Genomic DNA, 21,767 nt, shown 5'->3' with positions numbered 1-21,767 from the left:
GGAACAACGACACAGATGAAACCAGAGACTCCTGGAAAATGGATGTTTGGATCTGATCAGGTCTGCAGATTCACTGACTGGGATTTATTCAGAAAATGTCTCAGAGCTGAGAAGAGCTGAGCTTCTTCAGACTGAATGCTGGGAAATCTTCACTCCTCCCATTCAGGGATGTTCAGGTTCTGAACTTTAAAAACTAGAATCAGTTGGAAACATCAGGAATTTGGACTAACATCTTGTATTCCACATTTGTGAAGACTTTAATTTTTAGATTAAAAATGTTGAAAATTCAATTTTTATGTCCCATTTTATTGGCTGCAATGGAATATCAAGACCACACTAAGAAAGAAATTATAAAGATAAAAATACAAAATAAATGTCTGTCATCAATATTGGTGAGATTAAAATGAGAACTATGAGATAAAATAATCATTCTGAGACAAACTACCTGAAAACCAAACCTAGATGTGAGAAGAAAGTTGACATGGAGCAGGAACCAAATCAGCTCAACAAAATGAGCCACTATATACAGTTCAGTGAACCAGTGTAACCAATGAATAGAATTTTTAGTCAGGTTCAGGTAGCAGTTGACCAGTTATGTTTATTACAAATTACTAGACTGAAACACATCCAACTTCGTCTCAACTCGGTAATAAAGTTTTTCTGGAAAACCAACAAAGAAAAGAAAATACATTCACTCTAAACATGAATGAAATGTATTCATTGTGCTCATTTCACTTAAGCACACTTATGAACTGTGTGGGACAAATTATATTTGTCTTAGTAGCAAGTTTTCTCGATGTGAAAATAAAATAGAATAAAACTTTAGATCGCAAAGAATCCTTTCAGGATCTTTAGTAAACAAAAATAAAATTAAAAGAAGCTGGCCAGCAAAGAAAATAATTGTCCATATAGAGCTCTATTTGTGTGTGTGTGTGTGTGTGTGTCTGATCTGTACGAGAAAAAAAATATATAGGTGAAAGAGATTGTCCTGACTGAGATGGCAACCCAGAATGACGATGGCAGCGGCGTCCAACACGGAAAACTTCAGCAGCCTCTTTCTCTTCCTCTGCAGGCACAGGAGCACCTTCCCAATATCCCTCTCACCAATATTGGCCACAATATGCACTAGCAGGAAAACATTTCATATCAGGCAAAAAGAAGTCAGGCGACATGCAGAAGTCAGGCAGAGACCAGCACGTCTCTACTCTGCAGCAGCTCTGAAACCCCGAAGACCGGGAGTTTCCCTAGTAACTGCAGTCGGAACGCTGCCGTAAAGTAATGCCGTACACTGATCTTAAAGGGGCACTACCCATAAAGTAAAAGCTATACAGAAAAGCAAATAACACACAATAGACAAAGCAAATAACACAGAATAAACAGACAAAATACAGCTGGGTTACACCAGCAGTGAAGGATTTAATGGACCCATGTTCCATTATGAAGATGGTGGGAAACACAACTGGAGAAATCCAGGATGGAGAAAAGCTCCAAGTTTTCAAGCAGTTTTTTAAATAACTCTAGTCAGTTATCCAGTCAATGAAAACACACAAATGGTGGAACCTGAGACTCAAAAGTCAGAAATTGCTTTGTTGGAAAAACTAAAGCAAGAACTGAAGAGATTTCAGTGGGTTCAGGCAGAAGAACGACGCCACCTGGAGGAGAAGATCGGAGCTTTGGGTGTAAAGGTGAGCAGCATGATAGTCATCAGTGACAGAAAAGCAAATTCACCTGGAGCCCTCAGCATACCTGAAGCCACTTTAAGAAAGACTTTAAATTATAAGACCAGATTAGAGAAACAGGACAGACAGACAAGCTTCCTGTCACCAGTGTCAGTAACCAGATGGAGTCAGACAATAAGAAGAGATATTCTGTGGATGAATAACTGAAACCATTATCTAAGATGTCAGCCTCGAACCTTCATCTCTGAGATCTGCTGGAAGTGAAGCAAGATCTCACACTTCCAACTCTTAAAATTATATTAAGACAAAACTACAAAGTTGGCTCAGTATCAGACCTGCTGCACAGGATCATGAACATCTCTGAAGACCCAAGAGAGTCCGCTCAATCCCTCCTGTTCAAAATAAAAGAGCTGAGAGAGAAACTGCTCTGCATGTCTAGGGAAGAAGATGATGCAGAGCAGTTCAGCCCAATTGATCAGATTTAAGTTCCTGTGGTCACTGAAAACAAGTCTGTTAAAAGAGGTGAAAAATGTATCAAGAGGAAACAAGAACAAAGTAGAGGGTCAAATTCAGAGACTGAAAAGTTAATTGAAGGCCTCAGAGCAGGAATGATGGAGACAAAGACAGAATCTGGAAAATCAACATCAAAGCTCAGATCAGTGAGGACTAAAGGAGGCCAAGCAAGCAGAGAAACTGGGCTGGATGATGTCTGTTAGCACGGCTTCACCTCTGGACAAGAAGCCATCTTTCTCATTTACAGGGAAACAGGAAGGTGTTGCTGAGGAGGAACCAGCAGTAACCCAGTTACCCCCAGGTCCCACTTTGACTTTTTATCTCTACAGGTCAACCCTTAATGTTCATGTGAGCCACCAGGTGAGTCCCAAAAGACAATGAATTTCCCACAGTCTGACAGTTATATTCCCTCACTGTATCGAAACAAGCTCATCAATCTCATTGGAAGAATATATATTGATAGGTATTTTCTCAAACCTACATAAAAAAGAACCACAGACAACGTATATGAGTTTTCAACCAAACTTCTGCAGAAGGAGAAGACACAGTGAACTGCTTCTCCAAGCCGCTCACCATGTGTTCTGAAAACCTTCAGTTGTTTATTTTATTATTTTTATTAGCAAGAAGGGTGTGAAAGGGAATGGAGGGGGGTGAAACCCACACCTTATCTTCACAGTAGAATGAAGATAAGAAACACAGCAGGGGGACACAGAAACTTAATTAACACACAGACAGGTTTACAGCTCAGGAGAATCCAAGGAAGATCTAAGTCACCATCTGTTAAAACACAGGTGTCAAACTCCAGTCCTCGAGGGCCGGTGTCCTGCAACTTTTAGATGTGCCTCTGCTGCACCACACCTGAATAGAATAATTAGGTCATTAGCAAGGATCTGGAGAACATATCTACACCAGGAGGAGGTAATTAAGCCATTTCATTCCAGTGTTTTGTACCTGTGGCACATCTAACAACTTCAGGACAGCGGCCCTTGAGGACTGGAGTTTGACACCCCTGTGTTAAAACATGCTTGAGGTTAATGAAGATCTAATTGTGTCTCCACAGTTTCAACAAAACTGAACACTAAACCTCTAAATAGAAAAACAACTAGTAACATAAAATTACAAATATAAGAATGATAACAAACATAATTCTAACATATATTGTCCAGTGACATCTTGATAATGTAGCAGTGGAAGCTTTATGGGACACAAGAGCTCAGGTAATTTAAAAAAATGACTGGAGAAAGAAATGCCTCCCTCAAAAAACACTGAGACCATTCTCAGAAATCCTGTCTGAACCACTGGTAGCCATGACAGCAAACGTAGAGAAATGTCATATATGGGACACTCAGCCCACAAAAATATTTACTGTTCCCATTTTAGTCTCAAATGATCAAAATGTTGCTGATTAACCTATTATTGGACTTAATGTGATAGAAGAAGTAATGGGTTGATGGATAAACATTCAGAAAATCAGACATTCATAGTGTCGATTAGAACAGTTGAGTCCATGGTCAAGATTTTACAAACCCACAAAGACAAAATGTTGGAATAGTTTGACAGGAAAGAAGATTTTCCTGCTTGATGCCGACATAAACATAAACTCTGGATTGTCCTGCTGCTGCAATCAGACAGAAGAAGAAGAAGCTTCAAGTTCTTCTCCTGTTCAGCTCCACGTTCCTGTCAGAGACTTCAGCTCCTCATGAGGAGAACAACTAAAGCCTGGAACAGACTGACACCAACATCCTGACATCTCATCCTGAACAAAGCTTTGCAGCATCAAGGTGACTCTTAGCTCCATATATGGACAGGTTTCCTCTAAAGGGGGCGGAGCCTGGATTGGAGGAACCAGCAGCAGCTTCCAGGAACAAACCTTGGGAACCTCTGGAGGAGAACATGGAGATGAGATTCCTGCTTTAATCAGTGGATTCATTGGTAGAAAACATGATGACTGAAATATCTGAGAGCTGCAGCTCTGTTTTCTACAGATCTGCTGGAACATCAGATAGAAATGAAGAATTTCATCATTTCACATCAAATCTGTTCATCTTCCACAGAAACAACTGAATTATTGACCTGAACTGGTTCTAAAGGTCTGGATGGTAAAATCATCCATAGTTTTTCTGTCATTAGTTTCCAGAAAGAGTTGAAATGTTTCATTGATCAGCAGCAGCTCAGTAAAGATCTCTCCTCTTTCCAACCTGATTCAGTCCATGAAGCAGAACATCTCTGCTGCTGCAGCAACAGGAGGAAACTTCTCCAGCTCTCAACTTCTACACTCTGACTGCTGGAAACAGATCAGGGAGGAACAGCCTTTTCTCCAGGCTGCCTCCTGCTGCCTCTAGCGCCACCTACTGGCTGTTCACCAGACATCACAGCTGAAGAGGAAAGAAGAAAACAAGGAAATAAAAGCTATAAAAGCAACCAGTTCCTCCGGTTTGAATGTCAAAGTTATGTCTCAGGTACATTCTGTTCCAGTCTAAGGGGGAATTTTTTAGCCATAATTTTCAGTTTGACAGCAGGAAGTCATGTCTTTCCTTTCAACACTTGTAATGCTTCCTGCTTTCTTTTAAATATTCAGTGTTCTTTCTCATTATGCTCAGAACTTGTCTCTGGTCGGCTCAAATCTGTGTTTTCAAACCTCTCTGCATTTCTGTGAATCATTTTCTGCTCCTGCTTGGAACAGAAAATGTGCAATGGCCGAGGTTTAGCTTTCAGAGCCGAGTTACTCTTTAAAGAGTCACATCATTCTTTCAAAAGAATGGCTGTTGATTTTTATCAGTTTTATGGTTTTTTGAATATCTATCTATATAAATTGTTCCTAAATTGTTAGAATAGACAGAAATCTCTCTATCTAGACAGATACATAACCACACAGACACTAGAAGGAAACAAACACATCCAGTATAACATCTGCATCCTATTGGCTGACAGGTTGCTAGGTGACAGTACTTTTTGTGTGGATCCAGCAGCCGTTATGTGGTGATATAGATACCAGTACCTTTTCCAGGTTCTGTAAAAACTGGGTTTTCCTGGGGGGTTCGTAGCTTGGGTGGGACTGAGATCTCCAGCAGATTCATGGTTAACGAGTTTCTGACAAAAGCAGTGAAAATGAACTGGCTTCCAGTCTTTTGTGCTTAAATAAATTTTTAAAGAATCATGTAGTTCTAGAAAAATATTCAACACGTTAAGAAGTATTAAGCAAAACATGTAAATAATGATAATTTGTTTTGCTCTTAAATAATATCACACAAGTCCTGCCACCTGGCTGGCTAACCGAGGCTGCTGTTGTAGGTGTTGTTAAAAATTAGCTACTTGGACCTTTTCAAGTTGAAGATGGACTCAAAATCAACTCAAAAACCTGCTGCCAGTTTCTAGAAAACATTTTCTCCCAGCTGTAGTTGGAAACAGTGGTAAAGGAAAAAGCTGCATCTTTCAAGAAGATCACAGTTTTTAGGACAATGCTCCATCTCATGCATCAAAGTCCTCCACTATGTGGCTAGTAAAGGCCTTAAAGATGAAAGAACAATGAAGTGAACCCCTTTCCTCACCAGATCTAAACCCCATGAAGAGATTTACACTGAAGGAAACAGTTCACATCTCTGAACTGGGAGGCTGCGACTGCTGTGGCACAAAAGTTGATCATTAATAGATCAAGAAACTGACAGACTACAGTAATGAAGGCTTATAACTGTTATTGAAAAGAAGAGTGGCTGTATTGGTCACTAATTGTTATATATTTTTTTAATGTCAAAATTTATTGCCATCAATTTTGAGTTGATGACAATAAACAAGTCAGATGGGGAAATTTTCCGTTTTAATTCAGTTTCATCTAAATTCTGCTCACTAATAGTTGTCCAATAATCTGCACACAGAGATATTGTCCTAAGAAAACCAAATATTTCCATTTTACTTTCTTAGATATTCAGGTTTGAGAAGTTAACATTTTGGATTGACCAATAGTTGTTGTTCAACAATAAAATTAATCCTCAAAACTACAACATGAGTAATAATTGTGCACACAGTGTATATTCTTCTTGAACAGCTTTGATGGTGGATTTGGAAACTAATAAATTCCCAATTTCATTTCAAAGTATCATGTTGGGATATTTTATTCTCCTCAGTCTGATGCTTTGGGGTTCTGGTAATAAGAAGGTATATTTCTTTAAGAATCAAGAACAAAAATTCACTTGAATCCCACTGCTCTGGCTCACAAAGATGAGAGCCAGAGCAAAGGTCAGAGGTGAGGTCACCATCTCTAACTGTCCACAGCCCTTTTCACACAGCGTTCACTATATCAGGCCAAAACAGACGTGGTGATGAAGCTGCTGCTGCTCCTCTTTGCTGCTTCATCCAGACTGAACAGATTCAGTTTTAATCATCATGTTTCTGTCAGGATCCATCAGAGACTCAGACCAGAACCAGAACCAGAACCCAGCTGTGTGTCCTTTAAGAGCGACTTCTCAAAGCATCGTCCCATTGACTTTAAATCTCCTGGATCTCCACCATCAGAGAGGTGAGCTGTTTCTAACTGCTGTAACTGTTTATCTGTCGTGGCCATGAGACGATACCAAGTTCTGTTGGGTTCTGTTGCCATGGGAACATTAGGCTGAATATCAGGTTATTTTATTTCTATTACATCAATGCATATGGTATCATGTCTTGTTAAAGACATCAACACATCTTCCTCCAGGTTTGTGATGTGAGAGACCAGCAAGTTAAAATCAACCAAACTTTAATAAAATGCAAATATTTCTTCTGAAAGCTGACAGAAAAATTCACACAAAGATTCAGTCGATCTGGTTTCCATTCTTAATACCTGCAGTTAAATAGAATAAAGCCAAACATTAAGCTGCACAAAAACCTCCTCTGGAATATTAACGCAGCTCCTGCAGGCATAACTAATGATTTGAGTTACTTTCAATAGTTTTGGTTGATCAGTCCTGCTTCATAATAAAGAGTTATTATTTCTGAGATTTACTGCTGCAGGTTCAGACCAAGCCTATATAAGGTCAACGTATAGGTCAACCTGACCAGGAAGTCAATGTTAATCTGTACAGAAAATTCTACAAGCAGCCATGATATTATAGAAGATTATACTAAACTAATTAATATAAGCTTCAATAGCTGCTGATTAAACATATTATAATAAAATACTAAAATATAATCCCTCAGTCTTCATGTTAACATCAGTATCGATAAATAAAGTCCAATGGGATCATTGGTAACCTAAAAATTAATGATAGAACTTCAAAGAATGAAACAGGTCAGTTTACTTAACAGGAACAGTCACTGCTTAGTTTATATTTTAACTCAGAAAATGATTTAGATCTTTAGCTTATTTTATCAGAAACTGTAGAGTTTCACTATTTAGAAATGGAATTAGATACTTAGCAACCCTGAACAGGAGCACTTAGTTTACACACTTTAGAACATTAGATTAGTTTTCTTTCCTCTTTTTTCTTTTTTCCTTTGGTTTCTTATTTTGTTTGTACTTCCTTTTAACTCATGTAAAGCACTTTGAATGGCCTTGTTGCTGAAAATGAGCTATATAAATAAAATTACCTCACCTTACATCCACAGTCTCTACCAAGAGCTTCTCCACATCTATCTAGTTAACAAAAGTCACAAAATCTCATCTGATGTTTCTCTCAAGTCAATTTAACCATCATTCAGACTATGAAACTGCCCCCTACTGGCCAGTTATCGGCATCATAACAATTACTGCTGATGAACAGCAAACGACATTTAACTATAATGAACTCACTTTTCTGCTACAACCTCTAAAATATTTGTATATAACAAAGAAAAACCTCAGTCAGGACACAAATTATGATGTTGACATGACCTTTGAACCACAAACATTTCATTGCATTTTGTTCTGTTTTGCATAAACTAAACTTTTAAAAATAAAACAGACTCAGTTACTTTGTCCAATATTATTTTGGCACAAAAACAAAAGTGCAGCAGTGAATTTCATTTCTAGGTTAATATTTGGATCGTTCTCTAAATCTGACTGAAGACAGATTCATGCTGAACAAAACATCTTAATGAACTTCATGATTCCAGTTTCATCTCTGAGGTTTAAACATCATCCAACATGGCGGATCATTAACCATTTCTACAGCTGAACTAAACAAATTATCATGTGGATCTGATTCAGAACCAGATGGTCTCTATCGGACCATCTGGTTCTGAATGAAGCTCCATCAGATCCTCCTTGGATGGTCAGAGTGGAAACGACTCCTGGTTCTTCTCCATGTCAGAAAAACACTAAGATCATCAAACTTCTCTCAGTCATTTAAACCAACATGTTTGTCTGAGAATCAGATCTTTCTGCTCTTTAAACAAGGCTGGACTTTATTCAGGAGGATCAATGATCAGGAACATGTTGGAGGATCCCAGCCAGCATGCCTAGGTGGGCCCCATGTGGGGGAAAGGAGGGCTGATATATGGGTCCCATATGTGTTTGTCCGCGGGTTCCACGATGGCCCCACATGGGTTTGCCCATGTAGGGCCACAGCCCACATGGGCACTTAAAAAGTATTATACTTAAATGGGCCCTAAACCATATAGGGCCCATGCAGGGCCCATGTGGGCTGTGGCCCTACATGGGCAAACCCATGTGGGGCCATCGTGGAACCCGCGGACAAACCCATATGGGACCCACATGGCTGCCCTCCTTTTCCCCACATGGGGCCCACCTAGGCATGCTGGCAGGGATTGGACCGGTTCTGATGGGAATCATTTAGAACATCAAGTTGACTCTAAGTAATAATCCTGTAAATTTACAGTAAAGTACTGGCAGCTACAGATGCCAGTATTTTATTGTAAATTTAACTTTTATGCACCCTATTTTATTTTGACAGTACATTACTTTTAAGGTAATTACAAACTATAGATATGGTAAAATTCTGGTGAATTTAGCTGCCAGTAATTTGCTGTAAAATTACATGTGCAACACGGTAATAACATTTTAAGTAATTTACTGTTATTTTGGTGAAACTAAATAAAGAGTAAAATAATGCTGTCTGTAGCTGCCAGTATTTTAGTTTTACCACTTCATGAACTTTATCAGTAAGCTCCGGCAAAACATGTTAATATTACAGTTTTAGTTTTACAGTAGAATATTAATAATAAAAGTGCTAAAATTAGTGCAGTTTAAAATGCATAATCATTAAGTCACATCAGAAAATAGGGATGAGATCCCAGGTGAAAAAAAATATACTTTAGTATACTTCAAACATACTTAAATTTGTGAGAGTACACTTTAAGTACACTAATTTTTAAGTGTGCTATCTATAAGTACATCTGAAGTATACTAAAAATACACTTGTACCAATTTCAAAATTAGAACTTTAAAAACACTTACACATAATTGTACCATATAATTCTCGGTTCTTGGGTTAAAAGACTGAAGAAAATAAAGAGTTGATTTAAAAAGAGAATAGTTGAAGTAGAATGTGTTAAAATGTGTTCTGTCACTTTAAGAAAGAAGAACCATACTGTGTAGTTTGTCTGTGAAGACAGGTCAGCGCGAGCATAGACATAATATAAGAGTAGACCCCGCATTGGCCGCTCCGGCGCAGGAAATACGGCGGCCATCTTGGAGCGGTATACCCTCCTACTTTGCTCAATCAAAACAGCAGAAGATGCCTCAGCACTGAGGGATATTGTTGTTCTGGTCGATGGATTATTGATGTGAGGGCTCCACAGGCAACATTTCACAAGTAAGATGGACATATTATTGTGTATATATTGTGATTAGAATATTACTTTACTGTATTTATGTCCACCGGCGAAATACCAGCTAATATTAGCTACAGTGCTTGGTGTAATACGGGTTCAGCCCCGCTATGAAGGCTAACTGAGATTCTGTTAATCTAAATAAATTAATTATTCTCTAACATTGACTTAGATTATCTGACACAAGGGCCTATATTAGAAATGAAACAATGTAACACATATTATAAAACTTATATTATGTGTTATAACATTCACCGGCAAACAGGCACGTGCAGAGGGGGGAGCTGGGGGTGCTTGAGCACCTGCCCTTTTTGCTCCTTGCCCCAAAGTGCCCTTTTGGTCAAATTATTATTTTTTTATTTATTTTTATTTTCTTTTATTGTTTTGCTATTATATTTCCTAAGCCCTCTTCTGACACATAAAAACATGTACTAAAATTATTTGCTTTTTTTTTTTTTTTTTTTTTTTGTACAACATAATAAGCCTTCCGGTCACCTTGTTACCTTTGACCTTTTGCCCGTGACGCATGACGCAGTTTCCTCTCGCGCAGTGAGATAAGGCGGCTAACTGGAGCTCAGCATAGCGAACGTTCCAGATTACAGATCAGTTTTTGGTGAATTAAAAAACAGTTTTTGGTGAATAAAGTGGAGTAGACTTGCTACTTGTCAGATAACGGAAAACGTTGAAGTATCGTTTCTGCTTCAGCGGTTTAAGCAGAGAAGTAATGAGATACAACAGACACTGAAAGGCCTCTGTCTGCCTTTCTCTGAAGAACGGAGGAGACAGCCAGGTGAGGAAAAACTGTTCTTATTCGGTATTTTCATCATACAGACATTAGGCTGTTGTTGTTGTGCTATTAGCTAGCTGCTAGCTAACGACTTTGCTAGCAAAGCTAGATAACAAAAAAGCTTCTTCCCTGTGTACGAGGCACATCGCCCGTCCAAAACTTACCATTTCCATAATGGATATACGTCAGATCTTCTAATTTCCTTTGCTGCATAATGTACATCGCATTTATTCTAGCCTTAGGTAAACATAGCACTTAAATAAAAGTCCAACAAGGATATTCATTTAGAATTAAAAATAACTCACCCTGAGTTACCATGATAGATATAATGTGTGTCATTAATTATTACTTTTTAGGGTCTGGTTCGCAGAGTATGAAGTTAAATTTGTTTCCCAATTATTCAATGGAAAAAAGAAAAAATAAACTAACCTCAGTTAAGTAAAATAAAAGTGTAATCAAAACTTTTAGAATTGTAATGATTCCTTTAAAAAAAAGTTGTTTAAAAGACTTTTTTAAAAAAATTAAATAACTAATTTTTACCAAACACAAACTTTTATTTGCACACATCAGAAATCTTTTGTTGTGATTTTGGGTCCTGCCCACAGTATCATGTAAGAATCACAAGCAAAACTTTGAGTCACAAACAAAAACTTAGAATAGCAAGAAAAGATTTCTGACAAGTAAGTTTGTTTTGCAAAAAAGAAAGTTAACTTCATGAGTCAAAAATGTTTGATTTAATTTTTTTTTTTTAATTTTAAGCAAAACTCAGTAGGCTTTTCTCATGGTGACATGCATTAACAATTCAATTTTTGCTTTTGTTTTTTTCTGCAGTTCCACGTTAAAGTTTGATGCAGCTCTGCTTTCCTGAATGGACCATCTTCATCTCCACTGCAAGTGTAGCAAACAGGCAGCTCTTTTTATAGATTACAGTCACTAAAAGGTTGCATTGTGCCCTTGTTTTTTAATAGTGTAATTTTGTAAAGACAAAATATGTCTGGTGGTCCAGCTCTGATTTACATATCTTGCTAAATTGCGGGTTTGAATATTGCAATACTTTCCTATAACAAAATAGATCTGCAGAAAGAAATTAGTAATAAAATATCTTACTTATCCAGTGTTATGCTCTATATAGAGATGTTTGTTAGCTTTGATTGTATATCTCACAATTTTGTAATTTATCATTGTTTATTAAACTCTGAAAGCTGAGAGGCTTTGTTAATATTCTGTCCTAGAAGGAGGTTAGATGTGCCCTTTTTTTTTTGTTGAGCACCTGCCCCTTTAGTGGTCTCTGCACGGCCCTGGCAGCAAAGTTTACACAGGTGGTAACGGATTCACTGCAGCACGGATGAATCTCACATCGGATTTTGGACTCGTCGGCTGAAAAACATATATATATACATATATATATATATAATTCAGTATTAATCATTATTAATATATTATATATGTATTTCACTATTTATCATTATTTATTTGTGCCATTATTAATCTTTATTTATTAGTGTTTGTATAGTTTGTTAAGAGAGGAAAAATTCTTGAACTTTAAAAACCTTTTGACTCGTTAAATCCTCTCTTATGCCCGGGTTCAGAAAAATGCTGTGCGCAAAGACTGAGATCACGCAGAGAAACAACGTCACAATAATCAGATGCATACTATCACCAGACAAAAACATCACAAAACATCAGAAACCTCAGAGCACAAACAACACAAGAATTTACCTGAGAGAGAAAAAGACAAAAGATGGAAACGACAAACAAAAAGCAAAGACGTCTTTGGAGAAGTTGCAAGAGCAAAATCTAATGTGTTACTTCTGTGTAGAAAGTTTTATCCTCTTGTATTTAATTTATTCAAATAAGGCGTATCTTTGCTCATCCAACCAGGAGCTATCTCTGACCCTTTGTCTCAAGCCAGAAACCCCTGCCGTGTTTACGGCCTTTCACAGATGAGTGTGAAAAGCTGGAACTTCTCCTGATTGTTTTCCCACACAGACAAAAGGCAGTTCAAACGATCCTAGCAAACCATCTGCTGTAACTACAGGTAAAATAAAGGTCAATAGGCCAGAATACAATACTAATTTCAAAACCATAATTAGGGCATTTGAATCAAGACATGTTAAGTTTTAAAACTAGCTTATTCTAAATTTATTTTCTCAACAAGTTATATAAATATGTATTGATATTACTTCATACATCGATATCAGAATATTCCATTCCTATTCTATTGTTATAGCCACTAAGCATATTTAAATATGATGAACTATGTATTAAAAACATACTTAAAAATACAATTGTTTATAAATGTTGCTTTGATAGATGTTTGAATATGGTTTACAGTAACAAAAAAGTGTGTTATGATCGATTAAATCCGCTGATACGTCATTGTGCTGCTAAACACATAACGCTGAGTGGAGTGGAGTACCGCTCCAAGATGGCCGCCCTAAATCTCGTCAGCGACAATAGGCGAGAGCGGTCCATGAGGCGTCTATCCTTATATTATGTCTATGAGCGCGAGAGTGTGAGAGACTAGAGTGCTGGGTATTTTCTGGGTTGTTCTGCCCAAGATCGAATTTTATTGGGTGATTGCACTTTTCCTGAATTTGGATTGACTGAGGGGCGGGACGAGCGGGAGTGCCGCGAAAGAAAGAAAAAAAAAAGAAGAAAGAAACTGGACGTTTGGTGTGTGAGCTGTTTTGGTGGACAGAACTGCTGGGAAGGTGCCACAGCCAAGGTGTGCACTTGGACCAGGGGATTGCTGGAGGAGCGAGGTTGGAGCGAGCGGTGAGCTGGACGCTGGAGTTTTGGAACTGGAGCGGTGGAGAGGGACAGACCCGCTACACCTGCACGGGGCCCGCTGTTTGGAGCTAGCTGCGCTTTCCCCGCCTTTGAGAAAGGCACGGAGCAACAAGCTGCTAAAGGAGGTTTGACTTATCTGGACCTTTGCTAAACCTTGGTTGGTGCATCGAGGACCTTGGTGAGTCGTCGGTATCGGGCCTGCAACGGGGTAATGACTATAAGGCCGGCTTTCATTTTTGTTAATTGTTGTGGGCCCACTTATTAAAACTTGTATTTTCTTTTGTGTATTTTGGGAAGTCTAATGGACTTTAACATGTTTGGGACTGACTAAAATAAGTTCAGTAAAGGAATATTTAAAGGTTTGATCATACGGGGAAAGACCCTATTCATAACCAGGTGTCTGAGCCTGTGATTTTCATTTGTATGTTTACTTTTTGAAGTTGGAGTGTTAAATAAAGGGTTTACGTTCATTAAGGTTCATTATTGGAGGGTCAAGTGGGAAGTAGTCGAACCCAGAGCGCTATATCCAACATAGATATAAGAGAGCGCTACATAAATGGAGGCACCGCTGGGATTAAAACACAAAAAATAAATAAGCAAATGATAAAATTAGCTTGTATGTGAAAGCTAGACCCTAAGGTTTATTTAGTTAAGCTGTTTTTGATGTTAAAGTCTGACCCACTTTACTATCTTTGTTAAGTTGAATTTGTAGTTTTAAAAAGGGAAAGTAAATCATTAACTACAGAATGTCATTGTTGGAAAACTGGTGTACAGGGGAGGGCTTAGACGCATCCCATGCACTTGTAGTGAAGCAGGTTCCCGTAGAGGCCACAGTTAGGCACATTGAAGAAACTTTGATGACTATCAAAGCCTTAGGACGAGTTAGGGTGAGAGGACGCATGTTTAACCCTCAATCCCAGTCACTAATGGTGTTATGCCAGTGTAGTGAAAGAGTAAACACAAAAACTATACCTCTAGATGTGCCACCTATTGAAGGAGGTGAACTGTGGACATTGCATGGGCCTGCAGATGAAGAAAATGTCAACACGGAAAAGAGACAAACAGAACCTCTCCCACAAGATAGCTCGACATCAACTGAAGAAGCAGCTGCACCAGAAATGTCATCAGACACTATGCCAGGAAACTCTGCAGGGTCAATCATAAGAGCGGTTGGTGATCTGCTGGCAAAGACAATGAGGCCTGCCCAAGAAAGTAATGTCTTCAGACGTCTTCGTGTATATTCTGGCATAAGTCCCATACCTCCAGGGGAGGAAAGTTTGGATACATGGATGGAGCAAGCACAGTTAATGGTGGATGAGAGTGACTGTTCCATTCGGGAGAAACGGAAAAGGATCATAGAAAGCTCTGGAAATTGCACAAGCCGTGAGGGCTAATGATCCAGATGCATCCCCAGAGGAATATATTGAAGCTCTAGAAAAAGCATTTGGATCACCAGAGAGTCCTGAGGATCTCTACTTCTCCTTCAGAGCCTTAAGCCAAAGCGCAGGTGAAAGACTTTCAGATTTTTTACGGAGAGTGGAGAGAAACCTAACAAGAGTTGTTCAGCGAGGAGGGATAACTCCCAATCTGAGAGATAGTGCACGGGTGGACCAGCTCCTTCGTGGAGTCACAGAGTCCGAAATCCTGCTACTACAGTTACGCTTAAGAGAAAGAAAATGTGATCCTCCTTCCTTCCTGACACTGTTGAATGAAATCAGAGAGGAAGAGTTTCAACAATCACTGATAAGGAAAAACACTGCTCCTTCAGCTAGACCAGTTTTCAGGCAAGTGAGGGTGGAAGATGAAAATAAGTCAGAACCTGAAGTTCAGGAGCTGCAAGCTCAAATCAAGATGCTGCAGTCCCAAGTGACTGAACTCAAACTGGTCAGTTAAAAAACACCTCGAAATCTCAAAAAGTTTTCCATACTGATGAGGTGGAACCCAGACAAACTGATGAAGTTCAAGCTTTGAGAAAACAAGTTGAGGATGTGCAACATCACCTCCATATGATGACTGTGACACACACCAATCCTCCTCAGACTAAAGGTGCTCGATGGAGACCAGAAAACAAAGCAAGTAAAGTGAATAAAGCTCCTCCTCACCTTAGTAGCCAAAGAACAACTCATACCAATCATGACGACGAGGATTTCTTCTGTTACCGGTGTGGAGAAGGAGGACATGTGTCTACTCATTGTACAGCCCCTGAAGACAATGGCAAAGTAATTCAGAAATTGATTCGTTCTCTAAGAAGACAAAAAAGAAATGAGACAACCAGACAGGACAAAGAGACCTCAAGCACCAACTGCTATGTCAAAAGGAATGCAGTAGATGCCCAACATGCTACAGGCATCCCTAAGGGACTAGTAGGAGAGGCCTCCCTCAGTAACGTAATTATTGAAGGTCAACCAACCAACGCCCTGATGGACAGTGGTTCTAGTGTTACCATAATATTTGAAAGCTGGTACACAGACCATTTGTCCCACTTACCTCTCCATCCTATTTCCAGCTTGGCCCTTTGGGGACTGAGTGAATCCTGCTATCCATACAAGGGCTATATAGCTATGAATGTTGAGTTCTTGGAGGATGGACTTCACACTGAGCCAAAGACAGTGTTGGCCCTGGTTTGCCCTGACCCTAAGGGTCCAGATCAGGCCCCAGTAATCATGGGAACCAACGCCTGTCATTTTCATCACCAGCCCAAGACTTCAGATGAAGCTGAATGCCATGGACTGGCTCGGTCATGGCGAGTTTCTGTCAGTACACCAAAGACATTTAAACAGAAACACCCCTCAGGCCGGCTGGATGATAATGTTGGACACATAAAATGGATGGGTCCTGGACCTCTTAAGGTCCCCCCTGGCGGTTCAGCACTGGCTGCCTGTAAAGTCATTGCAAAAGAGTCTTGGGAGCAGGATATGTTGGTGGTTGAGCCTCCTGAGCAGCCATCTCTCCCAGATGGAATAATGGTGACACCGTGTGTTCTATTACCATCTGACATGAATGTAAACAACTTCTCACTGGTGTTAAAAAATGAGTCAATAAAACCCAAAGCTATCCCTAAAGGCACCATTGTGGCGTGTATTCATAAAGCCAACATTGTGACCGAGTTGCACAAAGACAGAGAGTCAGGTCAAACAGTAGATCCTGGATTGTTTGATTTTGGCAACTCCCCAATCCCAAGTGCCTGGAAGGAGAGGCTTGCTAATAAGCTGTCAGAGAGAGCTGGAGTGTTCTCCCTGGAGGAATGGGATGTTGGACTGGCCAAAGGAGTTGAACATACCATCCGCCTCAGTGACTCACGACCTTTTCGAGAAAGATCAAGACGTCTTGCTCCTGCGGATATCGATGACGTGCGAAGTCATTTGCAAAAACTGCTGGCAGCAGGAGTAATAAAGGAGTCACGCAGTCCTTATGCTTCGCCCATTGTGGTGGCAAGGAAAAAGAATGGCTCTATCAGGATGTGTATTGACTACCGCACCCTGAATGGACGAACAATCCCTGATCAATACACAGTTCCTAGGATTGATGAAGCCTTGGATTGTATGACAGGAAGCCGCTGGTTTTCTGTATTGGATCTACGAAATGGCTATTACCAGATTGGCATGGCTGACCAAGACAAGGAGAAAACTGCCTTTATCTGCCCCCTAGGGTTCTTCCAGTTTGAGCGTATGCCCCAAGGCATTACAGGAGCACCTGCTACCTTTCAACGGTTAATGGAAAAGGCTGTCGGAGACATGAACCTCTTGCAATGCTTAGTATACCTGGATGACCTAATAGTGTTCGGCCGGACACTAGAGGAACACGAGGAACGTCTCCTCAAAGTCTTGGATCGATTACAAGAATATGGCCTGAAAGTGTCTATCAATAAGTGTCAGTTCTGTCAACCTCAGGTCAAGTATGTCGGCCATGTTGTGTCTGCTTCAGGCATTGCTACTGACCCAGAAAAAATCAAAGCAGTCCTTAACTGGGAGCAGCCCACAGATCTTAAGAGCCTTCAGTCGTTTTTGGGTTTCTGTGGCTATTACAGAAGATTCATTGCCAACTACTCATCCATTGTGAGACCCCTGACAGACTTAACCAAAGGCTACCCCCCTGTTAAAAAGGGACAGAAAGCAGTTAACTCTAACTCTGCCTACCTTAAAAAATCTGAGCCCTTTGGAGATAGGTGGACGTTGGCCTGTACTACTGCTTTTAAGAAAATAATACAGTGCCTTACAAATGCACCAGTCCTAGCATTTGCAGATCCCACTAAGCCCTACATATTGCATGTAGATGCCAGCTTTGATGGGCTAGGTGCTGTGCTCAACCAGGAACATCCAGAAGGCTCGCGTCCTGTAGCCTTTGCCAGTCAAAAGCTGAGAAACTCTGAGAGAAATTATCCTGTCCATCAACTCGAGTTTCTCGCCCTCAAGTGGGCTGTTGTCGACAAGTTTCATGATTACTTGTACGGAGCCAAGTTCACCGTGAGAATCGATAACAACCCACTGACCTATGTCCTTACTACGGCCAAACTTAGTGCTACAGGTCACAGGTGGCTGGCTGCACTGTCCACCTATGATTTTGGCATACAGTAGAGGCCAGGCAGGGAGAATATTGATGCCGACCTGCTTTCCAGAAATGCAAACTCTGAAGAGGAGGGGTGGATACCTCCATCTGGAGTGAAAACCTTATGCAAAACTGTGACTGTCACTGGGTTCTCTGAAAACATGCGGTGTGTGGATCAGCTGGGTGTGTCTCCATCTGCCATTCCTGATCTGTATGTGTACCCCATCTCTCTTGGTGAGAACCCAGTGCAACAGTTCAGTATGACAGATCTACAAAATGAACAAGACTCAGACGAATCTATTGGAAAGATTAAAATGGAGATAAAATCAGGAAATTGGCCCTGTACCTTTCAGACTGATCATCAGGAGGCCATTCTGCTACAGCGAGAAAAGGAAAAGTTGCAGATAAAGAATGGACTGATGTATAGGAGGACTCTAAGGCCAACAGGGAAATAAGTTTTCCAGTTGATACTTCCACCAAAATATCGGCTGCAAGTATTAAAGCAGTTGCATGATGACTTTGGGCACCTCGGTATTGAAAAAACAACCGAGTTGGTGCGAGATCGGTTCTATTGGCCGAAAATGGCACAAGACATTGAGCACTATGTCAAGACCTGTGGTTTATGTGTGACTCACAAAACTTTGCCTCGCAAAACGAGTCCCCTGCACCAGATCACAAGTCGAGGCCCATTAGACTTGGTCTGTATCGACTTCCTGTCAATCGAGCCAGATTCTCGTGGGGTGGCCAATGTTCTCATTATTACCGACCATTTTACTCGGTATGCTCAGGCCATACCCACCAGCAACCAAAGAGCTACTACAGTTGCAAAAGTTCTGTTAGAAAAGTTCTTTGTGCACTATGGCCTGCCATGCCGAATCCACTCGGACCAAGGCCGTGATTTTGAGAGTTCGCTGATAAAAGAGCTCCTTAATATGCTGGGGATAAAGAAATCAAGAACTACACCCTATCACCCCCAAGGGGATCCTCAGCCAGAGCGGTTTAATCGTACTCTCTTGTCTATGTTGGGCACTCTCGACCCAAAGGACAAACAGAAATGGAGTCAGCATGTTGCATCTATGGTTCATGCTTATAACTGTACTCGTAATGAGGCCACAGGATATTCACCATACTTCCTGATGTTTGGCCGAGATGCTCGCCTGCCTGTGGATGTGTGTTTTGGTCTGTCTCAAGCTGGGGAAGAAGTCGCAAAACATCATCAATATGTGGACAAACTGAGAAAAGAGTTACGTCATGCTTACCAGCTTGCAACTGAGGCTTCCAACAAGAATCATCAGAAAAACAAGCGAAGCTATGACAGCAGGGTACGAGTCCAGAACCTGCAGGAGGGGGATCGGGTTCTTATTCGGGCCCTGGGAATCCCTGGAAAACACAAGTTAAAGGAGAAGTGGAATTTGCAACCTTATGTGGTTGTTGGAAAGCTCCCTAACTTACCTGTGTATCGCGTAAAACCAGAAAGTGGACGAGGAGTAGTAAAGACTCTTCACAGAGACCATCTGCTACCAATAGGGTTTCTGGTGAGGATTCCAGAAATCCCAGACAAAAGCTGCTTGCCTCAGAGACCTTCCACCAGGTCCACTGATGTATCTAAAGCAAGGTCTGAGGTGCAGCATTCAGCAGAGGAAGCGAGAGATGAGGATTCTGAGGATGATGTTGACACCCCTCAGTATTACTGCAGAGGAGTTGTCCATGATGCCTGGTTAACATGTCCTCCACCTGTCCAGTTGCTGTCCCTTGCTAATGACAGATCTGAGGTCATCTCCGAAAGAGATCCTGGTGGACCAACTCTGTCATGCAATGAGGAGGGATTGCTTGACCACGACACAGCTGCAGAAGAGGACACCAGTGGTGTTACAGTTTCATCAGAGGACCCTGTGGCGGACACAGGGCTGGAAGTGAGAGACGTCCCAACAACCTGTGTATCTGAAGATAAAGTTGACTCTACTGAGGTTTCTTCTACAAAGCGACTGGTCAAGCTTGTCATCCGATTGAGCTATGATGAGCCTGGAGAGCCCACTGACAAGCCATTGGTCATAGTCCACAGGGGAGTGAGGATATACATAACCAGAGAGACAGAGGAAGATCCTACTATTGTCTGTAGTCCGTCCCGCAATGTCCCGGTTCAAAAAGCAGCAAGATGTAGCTGTGGGTGTTTGTAATATACAGAACTGTCCGATGAGGACATCTAGACATTTAGGACGGGGAGGGTGTAACCCTTTAGGTTCCCAGTTAGGAGAGTTTGTCAGCTCTTTTACCAAATAGAAAGTTGTCTGATGGGGACATCCAGACATTTAGGACGGGGAGGGTGTAACCCCTCTGGGTTCCCAGAACCATAACAAATGTAAGGTATCTAAATGCATTTATTAAAAAGAATTCATTTATTAAAAAAGGATATAATTCTCGGTTCTTGGGTTAAAAGACTGAAGAAAATAAAGAGTTGATTTAAAAAGACAATAGTTGAAGTAGAATGTGTTAAAATGTGTTCTGTCACTTTAAGAAAGAACCATACTGTGTAGTTTGTCTGTGAAGACAGGTCAGCGCGAGAGTGTGAGAGACTAGAGTGCTGGGTATTTTCTGGGTTGTTCTGCCCAAGATCGAATTTTATTGGGTGATTGCACTTTTCCTGAATTTGGATTGACTGAGGGGCGGGACGAGCGGGAGTGCCGCGAAAGAAAGAAAAAAAAAAGATGAAAGAAACTGGACGTTTGGTGTGTGAGCTGTTTTGGTGGACAGAACTGCTGGGAAGGTGCCACAGCCAAGGTGTGCACTTGGACCAGGGGATTGCTGGAGGAGCGAGGTTGGAGCGAGCGGTGAGCTGGACGCTGGAATTTTGGAACTGGAGCGGTGGAGAGGGACAGACCCACTACACCTGCACGGGGCCCGCTGTTTGGAGCTAGCTGCGCTTTCCCCGCCTTTGAGAAAGGCACGGAGCAACAAGCTGCTAAAGGAGGTTTGACTGATCTGGACCTTTGCTAAACCTTGGTTGGTGCATCGAGGACCTTGGTGAGTCGTCGGTATCAGGCCTGCAACGGGGTAATGACTATAAGGCCGGCTTTCATTTTTGTTAATTGTTGTGGGCCCACTTATTAAAACTTGTATTTTCTTTTGTGTATTTTGGGAAGTCTAATGGACTTTAACATGTTTGGGACTGACTAAAATAAGTTCAGTAAAGGAATACTTAAAGGCTTGATCATACGGGGAAAGACCCTATTCATAACCAGGTGTCTGAGCCTGTGATTTTCATTTGTATGTCTACTTTTTGAAGTTGGAGTGTTAAATAAAGGGTTTACGTTCATTAAGGTTCATTATTGGAGGGTCAAGTGGGAAGTAGTCGAACCCAGAGCGCTATATCCAACATAGATATAAGAGAGCGCTACAAAAATATGAATGAATATGTATGAATTATTAAGTGCCTTAATAATTTTTTGCTATTTACTAAAACTGCATACAATAAAAAAGGATAATCATGATGTAATTTTTAAGAAAGTACCCAATCAATTTTCAGATGTGTGATGTAAAACCTAATAATCAACGGCATTAGCTCCAGTTCACACTCCAGACCAGATGGTGGCGGTATTGCACACTCATTTGTCAATTTTGAGTTGATGACAATAAACAATAAACAAGTCAGATGGGAAATTTTCATTTTTAATTAAGTTGCATAATAATTCTGCACACACATATATTGT

At 40.6% G+C, this 21,767-nt stretch overlaps 1 protein-coding gene across 4 annotated transcripts in view; it reads left to right on the top strand.

Annotated features, from left to right (window-relative positions):
• The window catches only part of LOC106911046 (uncharacterized), a 307,017-nt gene that overhangs the window by 270,561 nt on the left and 14,689 nt on the right, over positions 1–21,767 (top strand). For 2 of the 4 annotated variants that reach the window (XM_088011170.1, XM_088011169.1), the window contains exon 5: positions 6,586–6,705. The exons of the other annotated variants lie outside the window; for them this stretch is intronic. In XM_088011170.1, the coding sequence (XP_087867296.1) occupies positions 6,586–6,705 (120 nt within the window). The remainder of the gene's footprint in view (positions 1–6,585; positions 6,706–21,767) is intronic. 4 annotated transcript variants of the gene reach the window in all.

The sequence above is a fragment of the Poecilia mexicana genome, unplaced genomic scaffold, assembly GCF_051168715.1.
Source record: "Poecilia mexicana isolate PSO_F unplaced genomic scaffold, ASM5116871v1 scaffold_12, whole genome shotgun sequence".
Taxonomy (NCBI): Eukaryota; Metazoa; Chordata; class Actinopteri; order Cyprinodontiformes; family Poeciliidae; genus Poecilia; species Poecilia mexicana.
The sequence above is the reverse complement of the archived record's forward strand: the minus strand, read 5'-3'. Positions and strand labels throughout refer to the sequence as shown.